Here is a 24,337-nt window from a genome sequence, read left to right as displayed (position 1 = left end):
CAGATGACTAACCACTGCCATCATGTAAACATTATGACGTTATGCCTTGCTACTTTGATTAATATCGGTGTATGTAAATAAATTCCACAAAAGTACATATATCTACAAAGACGGAAAAAGTTCAGTGCTGTTAAAGTGAGAGACTACAAGTCCCATCATGCAATGGAATGTAGTTGCCAGAACTGTAAAATCAGGGGAGAGCCTGAGTATGAATTAGAGCCAAAAGGCTACATAATAATAACTTATGCTATGTGTTGGTTCCTGCTCTGCTTACAGTTCTAGGCAGGAATAGTTTGCAGATCTCTGCAAGTCTCTGGATATCTGTAATTGCTCTGGACCCAGAAGCTACACACCTTCACTAATGCCACAACCCCAATCATGTTGAGTGATTTGTCCTTTTCATGGGCTTGTGGATTATGTAATGCAACTGAAACATTTTACGAGCAATTTGGCAATGAAAGAGTTAACAGGAATCCCCAGAGTGCAGGTCCTGCATCCATACAGGTCTAGCAGTGAATTCTTAGTAAATTGTCCATGACAAATGTGCAGGGCCTATTCTAAGACGTTATCCTCCTTTTCATATCCAACAAGACTGTCATTTTTCTTAACCCTCTCACTACCAAGTGTCTAGTGGCATAAAATGTTCCAATCCACTCCTATTATTTTTGTACATTTAATAAGAATAACTTATATGATTAAGCAAATGTGGATAAAATGTATTAATAAACCCTAATACAAAATATTATCTACCATTATTATCAGCCATAGTTGATTTCCAGGGCACTACAAATTCTGGAGCGCCAGGCATAACATAACACAAAGACATAAAGGCTGCATGAAGTAGGAAACAGCCCAGCCGACAGGAGAATTAAGGCCCTGCTCAGGAGAGCTTACAATCTAGTGAATACAAATAATGTTCGCGCAGGAAGTAAATGAAAGTACCTGTAATATGTAATGTTACTATGTATTTACCATGTAAAATTGAACCCACTGATGCAGCTCCCTGTGAAATAGCTGGAGTTAGTGTTAGTGGTATAATATTGTCATTAATGTGTCACAGTGAGCTGAGAAATAGAATGTATCTGAGATTTCCGACAATAGAATTATATAATACTATTAAGTTTAAACAAAATTATGATACGTAATCTTCACAAATGACACATTTATCAATATCCTATAACATATTTGTAAGATCTTGAGTCTACAGACATAAAAATATGTTACATGTGACTCTCTTTCCTCTGCATCCCTGTACTAACCATAGTATATACTATAATATACCATACTATCTAACCACAGCAAATCTATTTATATAATGATTCAGCTAGAGCAGCATCAGGTTAACATGTGTGATAACCTGGGTACTTGATCCTCTCATCAGATGATGGCAAAGGAGGGAGGATGGGGGTGTGTGACAGTCAGTGTAGAGAGGGTAATTTAAAGAGGTGGAGAGTCGCAGGGGAAGTGTAATGAGGGTGGATCATACAGGCTCATAACAGGAGAGGACAGAGTTGTGACAGCTTCTCTGCAATACACCGACAATATCCAAACACTGACCTAATCATCAACTTATTGACAGCAACTTGCAGCAAACTGGACAAAACAATTTAGAGGACCATGTGAGGATTACAAGAACCTCTAGAACCAGAGAAAACAGTGTTCAGAAAGAAGAAGAAGAACAGTGCAGTACAGAGGGCAAAGGGATACTGAAAGGAGTATCTACATTCTGAGGCTAAGAGGGAAGAACAGTTGCAAGAGGTAGATAGGGCAGGTATTCTCCTAGCTGGACCTTGAAGTCAGAGTCGCCCAGGCTGACAGAAAATATATAGGAGCATATAGCAGTCCTTAGGGTTACATTAAGGAAAATCCTTTGAAGAATTAAAGCAGTGTGGAGGAATGAAGACAAACACCACTGATCAGTTCGCAACTGTCACTAATCTCTTGGAAGTGTAAAGAGCATTGACCAGAGGATTGTCGTGTGGTTCCGCCATCAGGAAAACTTTCTCCAGCTCCAGTGGAGAAAGATGACCCCTGCTTACATTCAGCTATACATCAATGAAATTAGACAGCAGGGAAGAGAGGGGTAAAGGGTCAGGGAGCATCCCAGACTGACTGAAAAGCAACATGGCACTGTGGTACCTTCCTGGAATCCTCACTATCCTGACAGGACTCCTGCTCTCCATGCAGAGGTAACACTTCATGTACAGTCTCTATGTATATAAAAGTACAGGTAGGGCACCTACTGTATACTGTATTGCTATATGCTCTGACATAAGGCCACAGAAAAATAATATTTGATGACATTCTTGTATGACAACACTTTATTGTGTTTTGTCATCGATTGGTCGTATAATTTTCATGTTCATTTGCTTGTGCTGATCTAAGCATTCTCAGAAGTCCCAACTTCAAAGACTTACTGATACCTTGTTGAATCCAAACCACTAATTGTGTACGTGCCTCTATTTCAAAGAATGTATAGAATTCAGCTCTCCATTCTCTGTATATTACTGTGCACAGGGTATAATGTTTTCAGAGATATAACTTAGGACAGTGGAGTTTATACTTTGGATTTAATAGATGATAAAATGTACTGAGTGACTCCATAATCTTAATTAGGCATCTATCTGGGTGGGAGACATTATGTAGGCATCAGTCACTTTGGAGTAAATATAATTCCATTAAAAAAGTGCAGGAATGTCACATTAGATACTTTAAGTGCGGAGGAATTAAACGCCTATCTGGTGTCTTTGCCAGCAGTAACCTTTCGCCTGAGAGCAATGAAGAAGTTGTGTTAAATACTTTTAACAGTGATGTTTTTATTTCACAGCAGATTTCCTGCTCTTTACATACCAAACTGTTCACAGCAGGCTCACCCTGGTTGCTATATTTGCCCTCAGTCTAGTAGAGCCTATAATATTAAACAGAAATGTCCTGGATAATGTGGAAGATCTGGTCACACAGGGTACCAGTTAATTACTGGAGGTTGTAAACCTGTCATCCTGTAATATATAACCAGAAACTGCTAGAAATAACTAGTTTCTTCAGTCACCTCTAAATGATTGTTGTGATACAACTACTTAACCATCTGAAAGAAATACTGATCTATCAAATGAAGAATAATAACATTAGTCACAGATTTCAAGAAAGAGCAGATCTATCTGCCGCATATACATAATTACTTCTTCTAACTTTGTATTGGGATACAAAATAATGCAATTAAATTGCTTTTCCCTATTACTTTAGATATTGAGTGAATCATGTTTCATCTTTATGATACCTGGGTATAAAAAACAAAAATTCCACATGCTAGCCATTACTGTATTCAGTAAGCACGATCCTTGAAAATTATCTTTAATGTTCATTATTGTAATTGAGCAGACTGGTATTTTCCTTAAACTTTTCACAGAGATGAAGGGTTACTAATAATATGATGGATGTCACCCATAACAATCAATTATTATCTAAGAGTAACTGAGTGTAGGTTAGACTAATGAAAACAAATATCTGCTTCATAACTATGATCTCAGCACAAATTAGCATCATTTAGTAACTACTTACTAAAAATACTACAAATGTGTGGTGATCTATAGTTATCAATTACCAAGACATTAGACATTATTCACCCAGCCGCAGGGTAGCGACTGGGCTAAAATATGCAATAGCCGCAGGAGGTGTCTTGTGTAAAAAGATGCCCACTGTTGGCTTCTCTGATCTAATGCTGCATCTGAAGACTCAGAATCGTATCAACTACATGAACATAGAACATATGAGTAACCCTCTAGTTACTCAGGATTTCTGGTGAAATCACGCTGCCAAGGCCAGTGAAGCTGCGTCGGCATGCCCAAAAAACATAGTTGACACACTCCCATTTTTCGGAATGCTGTCTGTCTCCGCCCCCAAACACCAGCAGCATGTCAATAATGCTGCGGCTTTTTGGGTGCTGCGAGCGATATCGCAGAAACAGGTCTGTAAGTGTGCAGTGCAGTTCCTGTGCATGCGCAGATCTGCAAACAGCAGAGATGTACGTACTGTAAATATTAAATTTAAATACACATTTCTGAATTAGGCCCTACGTCTTACAGATTGTATGCAAGAAAAGCAAATGGATTTTGGTACATATGCATGTTGTTAGTAAATAACCCCATTTCATGCTCTATTGTGGGCTTCAGCAGAAAATGTGTAGAGCAGATACTGAACAGTGGAAAATACTATAACACAATTAGAGACACTTAGGGAAAGGAATAAGAGCAGACGCTGAGAATGACATATAGAATAAGGACAGATGCTGAGAGTTACATACAGAATAAGAGCAGGTGCTGAGAATTACATACAGAATAAGAGCAGGTGCTGAGAATTACATAAAGAATAAGAGCAGATGCTGAGAATGACATACATAATAAGGGCAGATCCTGTGAATTACATACAGAATAAGAGCAGATGCTGAGAATGACATAGAATAAGAGCAAATGCTGAGAATTACATAAAGAATAAGAGCAGATGCTGAGAATGACATATAGAATAAGGGCAGATGCTGAGAATGAGATACAGATAAGTGCAGATGCTGAGAATGACATACAGAATAAGAGCAGATGCTGAGAATGACATACAGAATAAGTGCAGATGCTGAGAATGACATATAGAGTAAGGATAGATGCTGAGAATTACATACAGAATAAGCGCAGATGCTGAGAATGACATACAGAATAAGGACAGATGCTGAGAATTACATACAGAATAAGAGCAGATGCTGAGAATTACATATAGAATAAGGACAGGTTCTGAGAATGACATACAGAATAAGCGCAGATGCTGAGAATTACATATAAATAAGGACAGGTTCTGAGAATGACATACAGATAAGTGCAGACACTGAGAATGACATACAGAATAAGAGCAGATGCTGAGAATTACATACAGAATAAGAGCAGATGCTGAGAATGACATACAGAATAAGGACAGATGCTGAGAATTACATACAGAATAAGAGCAGATGCTGAGAATTACATATAGAATAAGGACAGGTTCTGAGAATGACATACAGAATAAGAGCAGATGCTGAGAATTACATAAAGAATAAGAACAGATGCTGAGAATGACATACAGAATAAGGGCAGATGCTGAAAATGACATATAGAATAAGAGCAAATGCTGAGAATTACAAACAGAATAAGTGCAGATGCTGAGAATGACATACAGAATAAGGGCAGACGCTGAGAATGACATACAGATAAGTGCAGATGCTGAGAATGACATATAGAATAAGGGCAGATGCTGAGAGTTACACACAGAATAAGAGCAGATGCTGAGAATGACATACAGAATAAGGACAGGTGCTGAGAATTACATACAGAATAAGAGCAGATACTGAGAATTACATACAGAATAATAACATATAGTATGAATTTCATACTGAATAAGAAAATGTACTGAGAATCAAAGTCAGAATAACACCTGACACAGATAATCACATACATAATAAGAACAGATACTGAGATTTACATACAGACGCTAGAGGTCAAGTAGGACCTCTAGCATCTGTCTCCTCCTAGGCAGTGGCCATATTTGGAGGGACGTTTCCAGCAGACTAGCTGTCCGCATGGAATCTGAACTGCAGCCCGCAAGTCACCGTGGGGTCTATTGTTTCCCTCTTACTACGGCTACCAGAGCCTCTTTGCTTCCTGAGGAGGTGGCCCACGACGCTCAGCAATAGAGCGGCCAGGGAGGCACATGGCACCCTGCCCTCTGGCCCAGCCTGCCACTGCCGGGCTTACATTCGTTCGGTATGCAGAGTGTCGGTATTTTGTAGTGGGGCTAATGATAAGCGTCGGGATTTCGACGCCTATCTTTAGTGTGCTGTCGGATAGCGCCCGCCGGTATCCTGACTGCGTCCTGACACTTGCTACTGCTAGAAAATTCATGCAGTGTAGTGAGACTGTACATATGTATTGTTCTAATAGAGGCAGCCAGTAAAATGGGATATTTGAAACTGAGAAAATACTACAGTTCTAGTCTGACAGTAATACCTACAATAACTGAGCAGGTGTTACCTGTCTAATATAAACATAACATAATTACAGTTTGTCTACTTAGATCAGAACATGTAATGTTAAATCCTCCAGTTCTGAGTCTACAACAGTAAAACATCAGCTTTGGTAGGAAAAGATATTTAGACAACTGAACAATTTGCAAATCATGCAAATATGCTCTGTATTGGCAAATATATTGGTGCATACACACAGGATGACTGTCAGCGATAACGATATCGCTGAACGATCTCCCGAGTGTGCTGGATGATCGTTATCGATTATCCAACACACCACCAACTCACCAACGATGGCTTATAGTAACCTGGTCAATATCGACCAGGTTGGCCTGCATGCATGGGCGATGAACGATATCGTTATCGTCCATGTGTGACCGCGCATCGCAGGTTGTTGGTGGGCTGGAAGGTACCAAAAAATACACGATATGAACGATAACGATATGATCGATATTGTTATCATTCATATCGATCATTTTAATCGTCTCGTGTGTATGCACCTTATGTTCTACAAAGAGGAAATTATACTTTCTCAAAAAAACTTCTGAAAAAAGTTTAAAATTCATATAAACTGGCAATGAGTATAAATATACAAAACTTATATATAGGGCAGTTACTTTTAATATGGCAACTGTTATCTCTTTCTCTCTCTCTGTATACCGTACATCTGCCAAAAATCAGTGTTGTGTTTCATAGAGAAAAGATCTTCAAACATTTCAGACCATTATAAACCAGAAACATTTATCTGAAGAGAGAGAGAGAGCCTGATTCAGAGTTGGATGCAATACCGATGTTTGTGGTGTTGAGTGATTATTTTTGTACAGCCCAGGCATATGAGTCGCACTGCGCATGTGCCAGTTTCATTACAGAGAGCCAATGCAGAGTGTTTAACAGTCAGGGAGCGTTTGTGTCAGGTAACGAGGTAGTGACTCAAATGCAGGAGTGTCACAACCATTTTGAGGGCGTCTGTGCCTGCAAATTCATACACAGTGGTTAAGGCTCCGGAGGCTTAATTCTGACAGACATTCTGAGCAACCATGGGGTTGCTCAGAACAGAGATGCTGTGACCGATATGCAGACCTGGATTTAGACCTCATGGGGCCCTAAGCAAGATATCAGTTTGGGGTCCCACTCTCTCAACTGAATTCCATTTTAGACACACACACATGGCCCCCATAGCCTCACATACATAATGCCCCCATAGCCGCATACACACACTGCCCCCACAGCCTCACATACACACTGCCCCCACAGCCTCACATAGAGAATGCCCCCATAACCGCATACACACACTGCCCCCAAAGCCTCAGACACACACTGCCATCATAGCTTCACACACACACACACACTGCACCTACAGTATAACCACACACACACTGCCCCATAGCCGCACACACTGTCCCCATAGCCACATACACACACAATGCCCCCATAGCTTCACACACACACTGCCCCCATAGCCTCACACACACTCCCTCATAGCCTCACATACACACTGCCCCATAGCCTCACACACTGCCCCCATAGCCTCACACACACACTCCCCCAAAACCTCACACACACACTGCCCCCATAGCCTCACACACACACAGCCCCCATAGCCTCACACACACACTACCCCCACAGCCTCACACACACACTGCCCCCATAGCCTCACACACACACTGCCCCCATAGCCTCACACAGGCTCCGGAGGCTTAATTCCAATAGACAATCTGAGCGACCATGGGGTTGCTGAGAACATAGATGCTGTGACCGATATGCAGAGCTGGATTTAGACCTCATGGGGCCCTAAGCAAGATATCAGTTTGGGGTCCCACTCCCTCAGCTGAATGCTATTTTAGACACACACACATGTGGCCCCCATAGCCTCACATACATAATGCCCCCATAGCCGCATACACACACTGCCCCCACAGCCTCACATACACACTGCCCCCACAGCCTCACATACAGAATGCCCCCATAGCCGCATACACACACTGCCCCCATAGCCTCAGACACACACTGCCATCATAGCCTCACACACACACACTGCACCTACAGTATAACCACACACACTGCCCCATAGCCGCACACACTGTCCCCATAGCCTGACACACACACTTCACCTACAGTATAACCACACACACTGCCCCCATAGTCGCACACACTGTCCCCATAGCCGCATACACACACTGCCCCCATAGCCTCATACACACACTGCCCCATAGCCTCACACACACACTGCCCCCATAGCCTCACACACACTGCCCTCATAGCCTCACGCACACACTGCCCCATAGCCTCACACACACACTGCCCCCATAGCCTCACACACACACTGTCCCCATAGCCGCACACAGTGTCCCCATAGCCGCATACCCACACACTACCCCCATAGCCTCACACACACACTGCCCCCATAGCCTCACACACACACTGCCACCATAGCCTCACACACACTACCCCCACAGCCTCACGCACACACTGCCCCCATAGCCTCACACACACTGCCCCATAGCCTCACACACACACTGCCCCCATAGCCTCACACAGGCACTGCCCCATAGCCTCACACACACACTGCCCTCATAGCCTCACACACACACTGCCCTCATAGCCGCACACACACAGTGCCCCCATAGCCTCACACACACACTGCCCTCATAGCCGCACACACACACTGTCCCATAGCCTCACACACAGACTGCCCCCACAGCCTCACATACAGACTGCCCTCATAGCCTCACACACACACTGCCCCCATAGCCACACACTGCCCTCATAGCCGCACACACACACTGCCCTCATAGCCGCACACACACACTACCCTCATAGCCGCACACATATACACTGCCCCATAGCCTCACACAAACACTACCGCCATACAGTAGCTGCACGCACACACAGACACTCTTACTGACAGGGACACCCCTTACTAACAGATACCACTTTCTGACACAGACCCCTTACTGACACTGATACAGACACACTTACTGACATTGTTACTAACACACATTACTGACACAAACACTGACACGACACAGACATCACTTACTAACAGACACGCTTACCTACACAGACACCTCTAACTGACACAAACACACTGACAGACAGAGGTTACTGACACAGACACACTTACCTACACAAAACCTCTTACTGACACAAACACACTTACTGACAGACATTGCTTACTGACAAAGATACTGATTACTGACACAAACACCACCTAGTGACACAGGCACACTTACCTACACAGACAACTGTCATTGACACAGTCACCCCTTACTGACACAAACACTTACTGACACAAACAGTTATAGACACAGATACCACATACTGACAGACACCCCTTACTGACACAGACCTTATGGACACACACTCCACTTACTGACACAAACACTTACTGACACATCACACTTACTCACACCGCACCATTTACTTACTAACACCACTTACTGAAACTCACACTTACTAACACCAATTACTGACATGCACACTTACTAACACCACTTACTGACACAGACATTCATTATTATGCATTCACACAGCACACTTACTCACACAGACACCATTTACTTAGTAACACCACTTACTGACACGCACACTTACTAACACCACTTACTGACACAGATATTCATTTACTATGCATTCAAACAGCACAAGAAGACATACAACCCGTCCTCCCCCCCTCCCAGACTATAGCAGATGGGTGTTGAAGCATCAACCACCCCCCCTGTGGCTCCAGGACTATAGCAGGTTGGTGGTGAACTGCAGCAAAACCACGGACCCAGCACAGCTCACCTCTCCGTGTACACTACAGCCTCCTCGCACTAATCTCTGTCCTCTGACTGTCCAGATGATGGGGCTTCTGGACTGGGTCCCCGCACACAGCACCATTATTCCGGCATCCAGCGGGTGCACAGCCCCCCCAGTGGGCCGCATGGAGCTGGCTGGAACTGTGAAGCCACACCCTCCCCTCCACCTTACTCAATCTTGCACTGCAGAGACTACAGTGCAGAGTGCAGAAACTCTGGGAGTGCAGTGATCTTCTGGGAACAGTTTACACTGGACACAGGAACAGTGATTCCAACTACATGATGTCTAGTTTTGCCTGGCCCAGCCACGGGCCCCTTGGGACCTGCCGGACCCTAGGCGGCTGCTTATGTTGCCTTGTGGAAAATCCGCCCCTGCCGATATGTGACTGATGTTGCATCTGTTTATACAAACGGCAGACTTGAGACGCCGCTAGTGGGCATCTCAATACAAATCCCAGCTGCTGCGGCATTTGCATATTTTCACATAACTGCTGCATATGGGATCTCAGATGTTTGATGGTTAACTGATGTGCGACCGATGTTCCAGCTTTTCTACGTCTATGGCGGATGTACACAAGATGGCATCAGAGTCATTAGCATTTTTTAACAAATCCACTGCGCCCGAAATGGCAGTTACGAATGCAACTGCGAGTACTTCTGAATCAGGCCCATAGAGCTTGGTATGAGAAAGCGCATTTATATGTGCACACACACTGTACAATTAAATATTCAAATGTACACAGAGTTGTCCCCTTGTACTAGAGACATAATTAAGAGATAAATGAGCCTACAACGGGCATTAGTTAAGAAGTAAAAGCTGCAATTAACAAAGGGGTGGTCCTAAAGTGAAAGTAGAATGTGCTTTGAAGTGACATTTCTATTTATGGTCAGCATGACCATTCATATGATGACAATTGTTGTGCAAGGTTTTTACACTCAGTGGTCTATTTACTAAGCAGTGTTAGGAGACAGAGTGAAAAGTGATAAGAAAGTGATAAGGTGCCAGCCAATCAGCTCCCAACTGTCAATTTTCAAACACAGCCTGTGAGATGACAGTTGGGAGCTGATTGGCTGGCACCTTATCACTTTTCACTCTGTCTCCTAACAGTGCTTAGTAAATAGACCCCTTAATATTGGCACACACCTACCTGTGCAAGACACATTTGCGCAAATAATAGGAACCAATCAAATTTTTTCTGGCTTGTAACTATACTCCAAATCCTCCTTACATATATGTTTGCGGATTAACCATCCCCTAGTAAAAGATGTGCCTTGTTGAGCTTCATTGTGAAATCATCCCTGTACTGGTAAGTGATACAAATTGTTTCTGGATACTTCAAACAATAATTCTGTCCAGATTCTTGTGCAATTCCTGCACTTTCCATTGCTTATATTATAACAAGCCTGTATGCTAATAGTAATCCTGTTATATTTTGTATATGGCAAAATATTCAGCATATTTTTTTGAGACTTCTACGCTCCTCTATGTTACAAGAGGTTCCTGTTAAGACAATACATAAGACATTTATATCTCAGAGTCAGAAGACATATGATGGTGACTGAATCAGGGTATTGCCCTAAATGTAAACGCCTAGATACCACCTTTTACCATAATCTAAGAGAATGTCCTAAAATTATACATTTCTGGGATAAGGTGGATGGATTTGTCAATGCTCTGTTTAATCTTCATCTGGTCAAAGACCCTCTCACTATTTTATGTGTGTACTTAATGAACCCGTTTGAGTCAGAACAGTTGGGTGGTCATTTCATTGTTAACCTCCATTGTTACTGCACCCAAAAAAATAATTCTGTGTAATTGGACTGTAGCTACCCCTCCTCTTCTGAAGACTGTTAAAACTTTATTATGGCAACTATTGTACTTTGACAGGCAAGCCACTTTACCTCTCATTGAAACGGGTATTGTGCAATTTTATAAAATATGGAGGGTTTATAAAGAACACTTGGATCTGTCACTACAGTCCAAAATGTAAAAAAAAAAATAGCTGAAAGTTTGAAACAATGAACTGGTATCTCTGCCGCCAGTTGTCTTGATGTGACTTTTAGGGATGACGCTGACACTTGTGTTCTGGCTTTGGGGTCTGGGGATGATCATAATTCATTTTGCCAAATACACTAGGCTAATATTTTTTGGTGCTTTTATTTTTACATTTATTTTTATTCATATTTTTTGTATTATTTTTTTCTTCTTATACTACTTTATTGATTGACTTTATTGATACCTTATTAACTGCAAGAAGTGTAATGGAGAAACTGAATGTGCAGTATGTGTAGCTCCAGGAAGACCTTAATTGGATGTTCACATTACAAACATTCACACCACATGGTCTAACCATAGATAATTAAATAAAAACCCATCATCTCCAAATAAAACACTCAGATTATTGTATAGATCAATCTCCTCATCTTCGATTACCCCACCTTTGCCCCTTCCACGATTAACACCACATGATCAACTGTATTCAATACAGCTGTGACCTATTCTACATACATCATCTCTCCTCCTAGGGAGCCCATTAGGATCATACTGAAATGCAAAACACCTAGCAACAACATAACATCTCAACATAAGCACGCACCCTACTAACCTTAATGTCCCCATATCAGTCATCACCTCCCACGGTGGTCCCCTATTTTTATACGTGACCTTCCATTTAGGAACCAGCATGCCAATTTAAAATAAAGCATCACGACTTCACACACCAGACGCACACTTACTCCAGATTATCCCGCACCCTCCCCTCTTCCTCCGTTGCCTAATTCCTACATGTCCCTTCTTTCTTCCTTCGCCCCCTAGTTTCTCCCCTATCGCATTCCCCAAAGAGATCCTCTTACCCCCCACAGTTCACATGTCCCACTCCTCAATTTACTCCACTCCGCCACAATTACCCCTCACCCCATTCCCTGCCGCAACCCACCACACCACAAACTTTACCCACCATCCCTACACTCACCCTGGTCCGGGTGGCAAGCACCATGCCACCCCCCGGACCAATTAAGTTTGACCAGCACTATTACATTCCACTCATACCTAACACAGTAGCAATACATGCACCCATTGCTATGTTACACACACCACTACCCGCACTTGGTCCGTCCAGCCTGCAGCCATTCAGAGAGTACTGCATTCACCCTCTGACTCAGTTTATTTACTTACTCTCACTCACCCATTCATGAATTCCTGTACACCTCAGGCCACTCACTCACTTCTGATTGGCCGCTCACAGCCGGCCCAGTCACTGCTCTCCTTAGTCATTGATAGATACACACCTTTACACCATTAAGGCAGACATCGCAGAGGACCACTATGATTGGTCACCCACTCACCACATGACCCGGAAGTTCCCAATAAGTAGAGATCTGTCTTCACAGCAGTAACTCCTTGATAAAGGTCGGCAGGCTGAAATGTGTCAGTGTCAAAATAAATAGGAGCTACACATACTGGACATTCAATTCCTCCATTACACTCCCTCCAGAACTGCAGGTTCTGGAGGGAGACTTTTAGGCCCCCATTTACTAACGAGCTTTATCACCAAAACAAGTGACAAATTTCACTGTGTATGATAACTGGTGCTCCAGCCAATCAGCTCCCAACTGTCATTTTTCTAACAGTAGACAGTTGGGAGCTGATTGGCTGGAGCACCATTATTATACACAGTGACATTTATCACTCGTTTTGGTGATAAAACTCTTTAGTAAATGAGACCCTTAGTGCGCTGCACTACTCTATACCACCGGCAGCATCCTCACCCCACGGGCTCGCGGGGTCTCCACTGCAACCTACCCTCACATCACCACTTGGTGCTGCACCGCGAGCAGCGATGGCACTGTTGTTACAAGTGCGGTCTCCATCATCACTGCCTCAGGCACACCAGCCCACACAGACCCCACCACGAGACCATGGGGCACGCACCACCGTAACCCGGAGGATGCAAGCATAAGATCACACAGTGGGCCATAAAGGAGAGTGAGGGCACGGCAGGACACCAGCGTTCCTACCAGTGGGTAAGCTCAAACTAATGTTACCAGAACGGGATGCCACTTACTGAGGGTGTCCCAGCACATATAACAGTTACACTCAGTCCCCAAGACTGTAGACAATAGGTCCAGCAGGAGTAATGTGAGGTCTAGAACTGCACGGAACCGAGACCCCTGAAAGGGTCCACCCACCGAGTTAACAACGCAACATATTTGCAAACAGGGGTCAGTAACCATTACTGGACCGAAAAATAATTTATAAGACAGATCCCCACAGCATCTCCACCGTTCTAGAGAAACACTGTGTTTCCTCAGTAAAAGGATTGGTCCTGCATTTTTGGTGTCTGACTATCATTTCCATCACACCTATTGAGACAACACATCTCTTCAGTCACCCACCCAACCCACACCGTGGCATTTCCCGCTCTATACACAGCATAACCCGACACCCACAGACATACAGTACGTACACGGCTTTATCTATCACCACGACATTCCCCGCCAATTCTTTTTTTCACACACCCCCTTCTACCATCCCCACCATTCCATTCCCACATCCACACCATTTAGGAGCACATATACTAATAATCATTATTTAGATTTACTTTAATAGGACTCGGTACCCCTACTATATGGTGCCGCACCTGCCTACCCAGCCCATCCCCCTTCCACCCCATACATTATAGTTCACCCCACACCCCTCACCGCACCTATAAAGCGCGGTTCACCCAGGGGCGCCGAGAGGGGGTGGTGGGTACAGATTACCCAGGCCCGGGCTTTCTGACCGGCCCGGCGGGGGCCCGGGTCTGGCACTGCCCCCCCCCCTCCCTCACAGCGGCCCAGCATGCTGCAGTGGGAGACTGCTCGTGGCTGCTGAGCAGCAGCCACAGCAGTCTCCTATACCTGTGGGGGGGATCGATCACCCTGATCGTGCCCCCCCTGGCTTTGAGCCAAGCTGAGGGGGCTCAGAGCGCCCCCCCTCCCCAGCGCACAGCGTCGCCTAGCGGCGGTGCAAAACTTCTTATTCTTTTTTCGGGACTGGGGCGTGGCCACGCCTCCCGCTATTAGGCCACGCCCCCTGTTACCCGGGCCCGCCGCGGCTCTTGGCGGGCCTGGGTTCACCCCTCATCTCTTTATCTAAAATACAAAGAAGTAAAGGCTATTATCCTGAAGTCTTGATCTAAATTAGGATTCTAGGTTACAATAGATTGAATGTTAATTTGGTTATGTAACAACCAAATTCTTAATAGAATGGAATAAGGGTATTCCACTGAAGGGAGTGATGTATGCATAACTTAATGTATAGAACAAAGAATATACACGTAGGTTATGTCACTTTCAAGCATAGAGATATGTCCACTTGCATATTTGCCGCTTGTGCTGCAAATCGCACCGCATATGGTGCGAGTCGCGTGCCAATGAACAGTTACGCACGCTGTGTTCGCACCCGATTTGCTCCGGCATGGCGTACTGTGTCACACGCAGCAGGGTGCGATGCGTGCGCACGTTTGCAGCGTGAATGTCAATGATGCAAGAGGACACATCTGTACCATGAGAAGGGCTCAGGTAGATAAGATTAGGGGTATAACTATGAGTTGCAGTAAGGAAGAGGGAGGTATGTTGAGTATTGCAGGCAGGACAAGATGAAGGCCAGAGGAACACAACACAATAGATATGTATCATCCCTTATATGGTGTTTATTCCACTTGATATATATGTATATTACTTATGTAATATAAGTAGATTGTAAGCTCCTAGGAGCAGGGTCCTCCTCCCCACTGTCTCACAGCCTTCTTCTCTAGCAGTTCTATGACAGCCTTCACCTTCAGAGCTGTACTGTGTATGGAGAATTGTGTTACTAATTGTTACTTGTGTGTTTATATTTTGGTTATGTATTGTAATGTAATTATTATTATTATAACCAGTTATTTATATAGCGCACACATATTCTGCAGCGCTTTACAGAGAATATCTTACCATTCACATCTGTCCCTGCCCCAGTGGAGCTTACAATCTATATTCGCAATGACATGCACATACACATACACACTATGGTAATTTTTTTTTTGTGGGGAGCCAATTAACCTACCAGTATATTTTTGGCATGTGGGAGGAAACCGGAGTACCCGGAGGAAACCCACGCAAGCACAGGGAGAATATACAAACTCCACACAGTTAGGGCCATGGTGGGACTTGAACCCATGACCTTATTGTTGTGAGGCAGTAACACTAACCATTACACCGTCTGTGCTGCCCATGTAATGTTCTGAGTACCCTTTACTGTATGTACGGCGCTGCGGATCACTTGTGGCGCCCTATAAATAAAATGTAATAATAATAATAATATGTAATCTGTGTACCATGCAAACTTCTATCTCTCACATACCCCATGGCACCCACACACTAGGGGCCTGATTCAGACTCGCGAGTGAGCGCCGAGCGCTCGCAAGCGGGTCGATGGTGCCCAAGTGCGCATGCGCACGACGGAGGTGCCTCCGTCGTGCGCATGCGTGAGACCCGAATAACGACGGTCAAGCCGTTGTTAAGGGTCTCGCACCAAAGGGGGCGTGCTGTCGATGGTGATTGACAGCACGCCCCCTTTGATGGGCGTGCCGGGGGCGTGGCTGCCCAGACGGAGGCGTTCCCATGGGAACGCCTACCGTCTGGATCCGGCCCCACTGACATCAATAGTGATGTCAGTGGGAGGGCTTTTGGCTCTGATAGAGCCAAAAGCACTCCAGGGCTTGCGGCAGCGAGACCCTATCGCAGGGTCTCGTCGCAAGCCCGATGGTCACGATGGTCTTGACCATCACGACCATCATTTTGGCAGCTCGCTATAGCTGTGGGTGGTCACCCACAGTTATGCGAACGGCCAGGAGGACGCTCCAAAAAGGAGCAGGGACTGCCCTGATTCAGAGCGAGCGCTCTGTCAGAGCGTCCGGCTCTGAATCAGGGCCTAGATTCTATCACCTCTCTTTCTTTCTCTCTCTCTATATACTGTATATTTCTTCTAAGTGTTTTCTTCAGATAGATTGTATTCCCCAATTTATCAATAAATCCCGGATTTTGTTGGATTGTAAAATACAAGATGATTAATATATGTGAATATTATTGAATAATCTCTTGTTATTGAAATACACTTCCCTTTACTTCATTTCATACCTGTGTGCACTATTTTCTTGAATGAATTATTCAAATGATTTAAAGGTATATTTCCTGGGTAAAGTCTTGCAAATAGGTTATTAAATGGTTTAGAATTAGTTATTAATTATGATCTGTTATTACATGACCTGTTATTAAATTTAATATTTGCTTCAAGGACATGATATTAGTGGGAAAAAAGGAGAAAAGGAACTACAACCTTTTGCCATCCTTTTACAGATTCCGAAAAGGCATTCAACCACTTGGGTTGGTTCTTATTAGGGGGGAACTGGAGCACTTGGACCTGGGTGATTTATGTCGTGCCCATATTTTAACATAGCATGATATCCCCTTGACTCAGGTGAGGGTGAATGGGATTCTTTCTGATCCCTTCACCATCTCTAGTGGAACGAGGCAAGGTTGTGCACTTCATTTTCATCCTGTCTGTCGAGGCCCGTGCTAGGACGATAAGAACCATCCCAGTTTTTCAATTGGAAGATTGAAGCACAAATAAGCTTTGTTTGCCAATGACCTCTTAGCTAAAGTTTCCAACCATATCAATATCTCCTGCCCACTTTCTAGTAAAGTTCGCAGGATGGAATTTAATGGGAAGGACCAGCAAATTGCGGATTTTTCTGGGAAAGGGGTGGGGCCTAATTAATTCAACAGTCTGGCCTCACTCCCCGAACCGCCCTGCAGCAACAGCAGCTTTCAGGGCTGCACCCAGAAAGGATTTATACAGATTCGGTAAGTATGTTCTAGCTTCCTATTTTTTTATCCCCGACATCTCCTATTGACCCTGATCTCCTCCCTGGCCAACTCCCCCTCCATCTGGCCACCTCCCCAACCACCAACAGTCACAAGCTATTTTCAGTATGATGCCATAACCAGGACTCAAACCTATCACCTCTCACACTCTCAAATGGCAGTCAGACACCTTACACATGGAGCTATTTCTGCTGCAAATTTTCAGCGCTCGCCTACATCTAGAGCTGGTGAGCTACTGTATACTGCATAATTATTGTGTATCAACACTGCAGCCATTGGATTCACTCTGTATTTGGCAGTGATACCTGGATAACAATGGTACAAAGGGATCGGTACCCCTTCATCACTGTATGGGACAAATCAGATTTCACACGCCCTTCCCAATTAGGTTATGCCCCTGTTTCGGGTGTATGTCATATGTCCCTATTTGAAAATTAGGTTCGGCGGGGGGGGCAGCAAATGCTCCTCTTGGCACAGAGCACCAAAACGTTTAGTTATGGCTCTGAGTAGTCCCACAGTCACCTCCATGCTTTCATCAGCTTACAGCAGGGATGGGGAACCTCAGGCCCGGGGGCCATATAAGGCCCCCGGAATCATTTGGTCTGGCTCTGAGCTTTTTTTCTGCTAGCCTCATCTGGCTAGCAGGGTGCCTAGAATGGCGCCCTGCAGCCAGAATCTATGCAGCAGTGCCGCCTGGAGATTCCTGAGGACGCTTCAGATGGTCACACTGCTGCCCTTACAGCACCCCGGAGCATCCTCAGTATGCTTCGGGCATTGCTGTAATCACGGGCGATTGTGGCCCCGCCCGGTGTGATATCTCACGGAGAGGGCATGGCCTGCACTGGGCCCGCGAATAATGTTATATATATCAAAATGGCCCTTGGCAGTAAAAAGGTTCCCCACTCCTGGCCTACAGGCTCAGTTATCCTCCCCCGTTCCCTAATTTTAAATCAAATGCAGAATTTGTCTTAACTAGTAAACTTCCAACAGGTGTCTGTCTACTTCTACATGCTCTCAGCTTAACTAAGTAGTCCCAGTTGTTTAAGACGTCTGCAACTCTAAAGGTGCATGCAACTGGGTCGAGTGGTTGTAGCATAGTAGCTGATCTTCCTCCCCCATGATCCAGCACCCTAGGCTGCAATGGTTGATCAGGTACTGTTCAGTTCGCTAATAATAGCCATTAGAACACAAATGCAAAATGCTAATTTTTCTACTTGAAGTTTATTGTTTTTGTTATCCTTGAGTTATGTAACATTTGTAGATTTATAGTTCAGTGATGCATACAATGATGATAAGCAAGACTTCATGTTCATTAATTGTATATAAAGTATATCCAGAGCTGGTGCAACCATTAGACAGCTTTAGGCCGATGCCTAGGGGCGCCGGCCACTGGATGGCGCAGCTGAGTCTACACAAAAAAAAGGATGTCTCTTTCAGTCCCAGGCAGGTTGGTTTAGTGTGTATGGGGGTGGTGTTATTTAGTGCTGACAGGGTTAGTGTATGTGTGTGTGTGTGTGTTACAGAGTACTGGCAGGGTGAGTGTGTGTATGTGGGGGGAAATGGGTACTGAAATGTGTGGCATATGTACTAGGGGCAATGTTTGGCATAAATCTTATCTATGTGGCATACAATAACTATGGTTCAAAGCTCTGTGGCATACGTATCGGGCACAAATGTGTGGCATATTATGAGGATAAAGCTGTGTGGCATATATTGAATTGTGGAACATAACATATTATGAATTGGGGGCAGTGTTATGATGAGGCACAGTATGATTTTGGGTCTTTGCTGTGTGGCTTATTATAAATTAGTGTCACTAATATGTGGCATAGTATGAATTAGATGGAGCAGAGGCGGTGGGTAATAAGTTGCCTAGGGCACCCAGGCACCTTGCACCGGCCTTGAGTATATCACTTTATGCTATAGCAAAGTGTTATGAATCCCTTGAAGAATATATTCAGCAGGAGGCAATAGTTCTGAGGATATTTATAGTGATGGGATCAACTGAAGGATAGTACAGTTGTAACTAGGGATGTGCATCGACCATTTTTGCCGGATTTGGATTTGGTTCTTCTAATTCGTCGCCCGGCTTTGGATTTGGATTTGCCAAACTGCGGTGACTGCTTTTGGATTTGGATTTTTTTACAAAAATTGACAAAAAAGCTAAATTCACATAAATTGTTTTTTTTTCACTAGAGTATTAGTAACCTCAATAACATTAATTTCCAGTCATTTACAGTCAATTTAGACCACGTCACAGCTTATAATATTGTTTTCACCATTATTGGCCAAAGGTTGAAGTGCGCTGACTGGTTGCCAAGCGTCAGAGCAGCGGCGCAGCGACACAGACACATCTATGAAACATTGCCACACAGCAGTGGCAGAAATGAAAGGTAGTGCAAGACGGAATTGTCCTTGTTTACAAAGTGGGCCCATGGGGGGAGCCGGAAGATGGAGTTCAGGAGAGAACTCCAGCCTCCGGCTACCGCTGCGCTGCAGGGAAGGAGCTGGGCGCCCGCTGGTAATAAAATCCCAGTGGGCGTCCGGCAAATGGAGCCTCCCTGTGGCGCCGGGTGCAGCGGCGATGTCGGATGCAGGGGCTGTGGGCCCCTGATCCGGCACCCGGTGAACGCGCACCTCCAGCCCCAACCAGTTGCAGCCCTATATATATATATGAAATATGAAAACACCCCTTAAAAATGCTGCATTTGCACTTGCTCTTCCCCCTCTCTCTCTATATATATATATCTACCTATAGCTTTATCTATCTATCTAAATCTCTATACATATATCTATATATATCTTATCTATCTATATATCTATCTATATATTCCCCACTCAAAATCCTGCCTTTGCCTTTGGCAATGTATTAGATCATGACCGCTATGCTGCCTGCAGTTGGTTGCCAGCAGTGTCGCGGACATGATGTAGTACGCTCGGACCTTGCCGATCAGTGGAGAGTACGGAGGCAAGGTAAAGCCGGGTACACACTAGACAATATTCCGTGCGATCCGGCGGATCAGACGACATATCTCCCACATCGGCCAGTGTGTACCAGATACTGCACATTGTAGCAACATCGTGTGCAGGGACCATGCCGCCGAATGCAGCTTGGCCCGCACCCTCGAATGTACTTGCCGAGCTGGCCCCCCCGCCGGGTCCCACCGCACGATAGATGGGATGGGTACACATTGTTATATGTGTAGCCAGCTTAAGGGGCATAGTAGTTGCTGTGTGAGCCTGTAGAAATGTGGTATATGGGGGCCCCACAACATAGTTGCCCCGCGGCCCCCACAAGCTTAATCCAGCTTTGAAGGGAGGTTGCCATGGCAACTGAGAAGACACTATATACAGCTGTAGGGCAAGCAGGAGGATAGTTGGTGTAAGGTAATTGACTGGAGAGGGAGAGACCGGCCGGCTCCCCTACATATGATGAGGGGAAATGGAGAGCAGTTCCTGAGGTAATAGCCTGAGTGAGGGGACAGGCTCAAGCACTGGTGACACCCGCAGATGTCACAGATATATGTGAGGGAGAGGGCTGGTACCATCCAGGAGGAGAATACCAGGAACATGCTCAAATGGCTGCCAGAGTGTGAGCAGAAGTCTGAGGTACTGTAATAGTGGAACATAGAGGACGCACCTGCAGTGTGAGCCACACTTGCCTACTTTTGAAAAAGCTTTTCAGGGAGATTGTGAAAACTACACCTATGACCACGGTGGTAAAGTGGGCGTGTCCTGCTACATATGAGAGGCGTGTCATAATAATGACTTACATCCAAATGTAAACGAGTCCCAAAGCAGTTAGTAAGATCTATTTTTTTATGAAAACACTGATATATTTTAGAAAATGCATGTGGCCATAGGGATAATTGTGCCTTATCCAATGCAGGGAAATTATACTAATGATCCCATTTGAACGTATATATATCTCTGTTTTTGTATATAACAGCTTCATAATGGGGGTATAGTGCAATGAGGGATATTACTAGGCTCTTCAGGGAGACAGGGAGATTGCTACTATTTCAGGGAGTCTCCCTGACAATCAGGGAGAGTTGGCAAGTATGGTGTGAGGCCTGCAGCCACATTTGAGGGAGACACTGCTAAAAAACCTGCTACCAGTCACACTTATATTATTACTGCCCTGATCCACATCAAATTTTACCTCAGCAAGGCATCTGTACTACATATCACTGGACAGCCCACAAGCTTATTAACAGAGGCTTTTATATTAAATATTATTGAAATCCAGGCTTGGAATAGTATTCGAAACAGTAGGATGAACCCCACATAACTCCAGCCACCTTAAGTGAGACAGGACACCAGCTTACCAGCGCTGACAGGGACACAGCACTATAGAGAGGTAGCCCAATACCAGCTTACCAGCGCTGACAGGGACACAGCACTATAGAGAGGTAGCCCAATACCAGCTTACCAGCGCTGACAGGGACACAGCACTATAGAGAGGTAGCCCAATACCAGCCTACCAGCGCTGACAGGGACACAGCACTATAGAGAGGTAGCCCAATACCAGCCTACCAGTGCTGACAGGGACACAGCACTATAGAGAGGTAGCCCAATACCAGCTTACCAGCGCTGACAGGGACACAGCACTATAGAGAGGTAGCCCAATACCAGCTTACCAGCGCTGACAGGGACACAGCACTATAGAGAGGTAGCCCAATACAAGCCTACCAGTGCTGACAGGGACACAGCACTATAGAGAGGTAGCCTAATACCAGCCTACCAGTCCTGACAGGGACACAGCACTATAGAGAGGTAGCCTAATACCAGCTTACCAGCGCTGACAGGGACACAGCACTATAGACATACTTGCCTACCCTCCCGCTTTCTGCGGGAGCCTCCCGCTTTTAGGTGGGAGCTCCCGCTACCCCGCAATATAAAGGGAATCCCCCGCTTTCCCCTCTGCCCCGTCAGAAATCCGGACTGCGCATGCGCGACTCAGTCCGGATGTGACAGGCGCGGGGGATCTGAGATTGCATGACACGCGTGTGTGGAAGTCATGCTCACTATAAGCCAACCACCGCGGATTTGGGAGTGAGTAGCGGTGGCCGGCCGCCTAACCCAGCCCGATCTCTGTGTTCGCGGCAGTGTTGTGCAGTGGCAGCGCTACCTTTACAGCCACAGTGCCCTTACCTCTTCTCCACAATCAATGCGGCGGGACCCGCTTCCTCCTCCGCGGCAGCCAGTGCCACGTGAACGGAGCAGCAGCAGCAGAGTCTTCTGTACCAGGTAAGTAACTGGAGACTGCACACTGGCTTGGGGAGGGGACACAGCTCCAATAAACACTTATATTATGTGTTGTTATTATTATTATATAGGGGGAGGGGACTGTACAGTGATCTATGAAGGGGAATAATACAGCTCCCAGCACACATTATGTGGTATTATTATATAGGAGAGGGGACTGTACAGTGATCTATGAGGGGGAATAACACAGCTCCCAGCACATATTATATGGTATTATTATATAGGAGAGGGGACTGTACAGTGATATATGATGGGGAATAGCACAGCTCCCAGCACACATTATGTGGTATTATTATATAGGGGGAGGGGACTGTACAATGATATATGAGGGGGAATAGCACAGCTCCCAGCACACACTATTGTGGTATTATATAGAGGAGAGGGAACTGTTTAATGATATATGACACATCCTGCACTGCTGCAACAGCATGGAAACACCAGCCAACACACAGCAACTGGACAGCCGTTACTCTTGCCCGCAATCCCCAGCACATGCATTTTGCAGTATACAACCCTGATCTCCCTTTATTGCTGGCGTCTCACCCCTGAGTAGAAATAGATATGGTAGTGTATAGATCCCTTTCAGTAGATGTACCTGGAGGTGACGTAGAGTGGGGGCGGAAGTGCGGTTCCATGCACATAAAGGACACCAAAAGTAGAAATTTGTTCGCTCGCCACGCTTCACTCGTCACAGGTTTATATTTTCCCTCCATGTGCACATGGATAGTAACTAATGATGTTGGACAGTGAGTGATGACGACAGGGTACATCTACTGAAGGGGATCTATCCACTACCAAATGGATATGCAGATAGGTAAAGCTAGACACGCCCTTTGGGCGGAGCATGGCACACCTCCCGCGAAGGCACATATTACAACCGACTATAATCTCCCTGAAACTAATTTTCAAAAGTAGGCAAGTATGACTATAGAGAGGTAGCCCAATACCAGCCTACCAGCGCTGACAGGGACACAGCACTATAGAGAGGTAGCCTAATACCAGCCTACCAGCGCTGACAGGGACACAGCACTATAGAGAGGTAGCCCAATACCAGCCTACCAGCGCTGACAGGGACATAGCACTATAGAGAGGTAGCCTAATACCAGCCTACCAGTGCTGACAGGGACACAGCACTATAGAGAGGTAGCCCAATACCAGCTTACCAGCGCTGACAGGGACACAGCACTATAGAGAGGTAGCCCAATACCAGCCTACCAGCGCTGACAGGGACACAGCACTATAGAGAGGTAGCCCAATACCAGCCTACCAGTGCTGCCAGGGACACAGCACTATAGAGAGGTAGCCCAATACCAGCTTACCAGCG

The 24,337-nt window shown here is 45.2% G+C and overlaps 1 protein-coding gene across 1 annotated transcript in view; it reads left to right on the top strand.

The window, feature by feature from the left end:
* Positions 1-1,499: 1,499 nt before the first annotated feature.
* WNT10A (Wnt family member 10A) overlaps positions 1,500-24,337 on the top strand; it is a 73,002-nt gene continuing 50,164 nt past the window's right edge. Inside the window, exon 1 of the mRNA XM_088472352.1 lies at positions 1,500-2,189. Within this exon, the coding sequence (XP_088328478.1) occupies positions 2,125-2,189 (65 nt within the window). The 5' untranslated portion in view covers positions 1,500-2,124. The remainder of the gene's footprint in view (positions 2,190-24,337) is intronic.

This window comes from Taudactylus pleione, unplaced genomic scaffold, assembly GCF_031769625.1.
Source record: "Taudactylus pleione unplaced genomic scaffold, aTauple2 ptg000122l, whole genome shotgun sequence".
Taxonomy (NCBI): domain Eukaryota; kingdom Metazoa; phylum Chordata; class Amphibia; order Anura; family Myobatrachidae; genus Taudactylus; species Taudactylus pleione.
The sequence above is the reverse complement of the archived record's forward strand: the minus strand, read 5'-3'. Positions and strand labels throughout refer to the sequence as shown.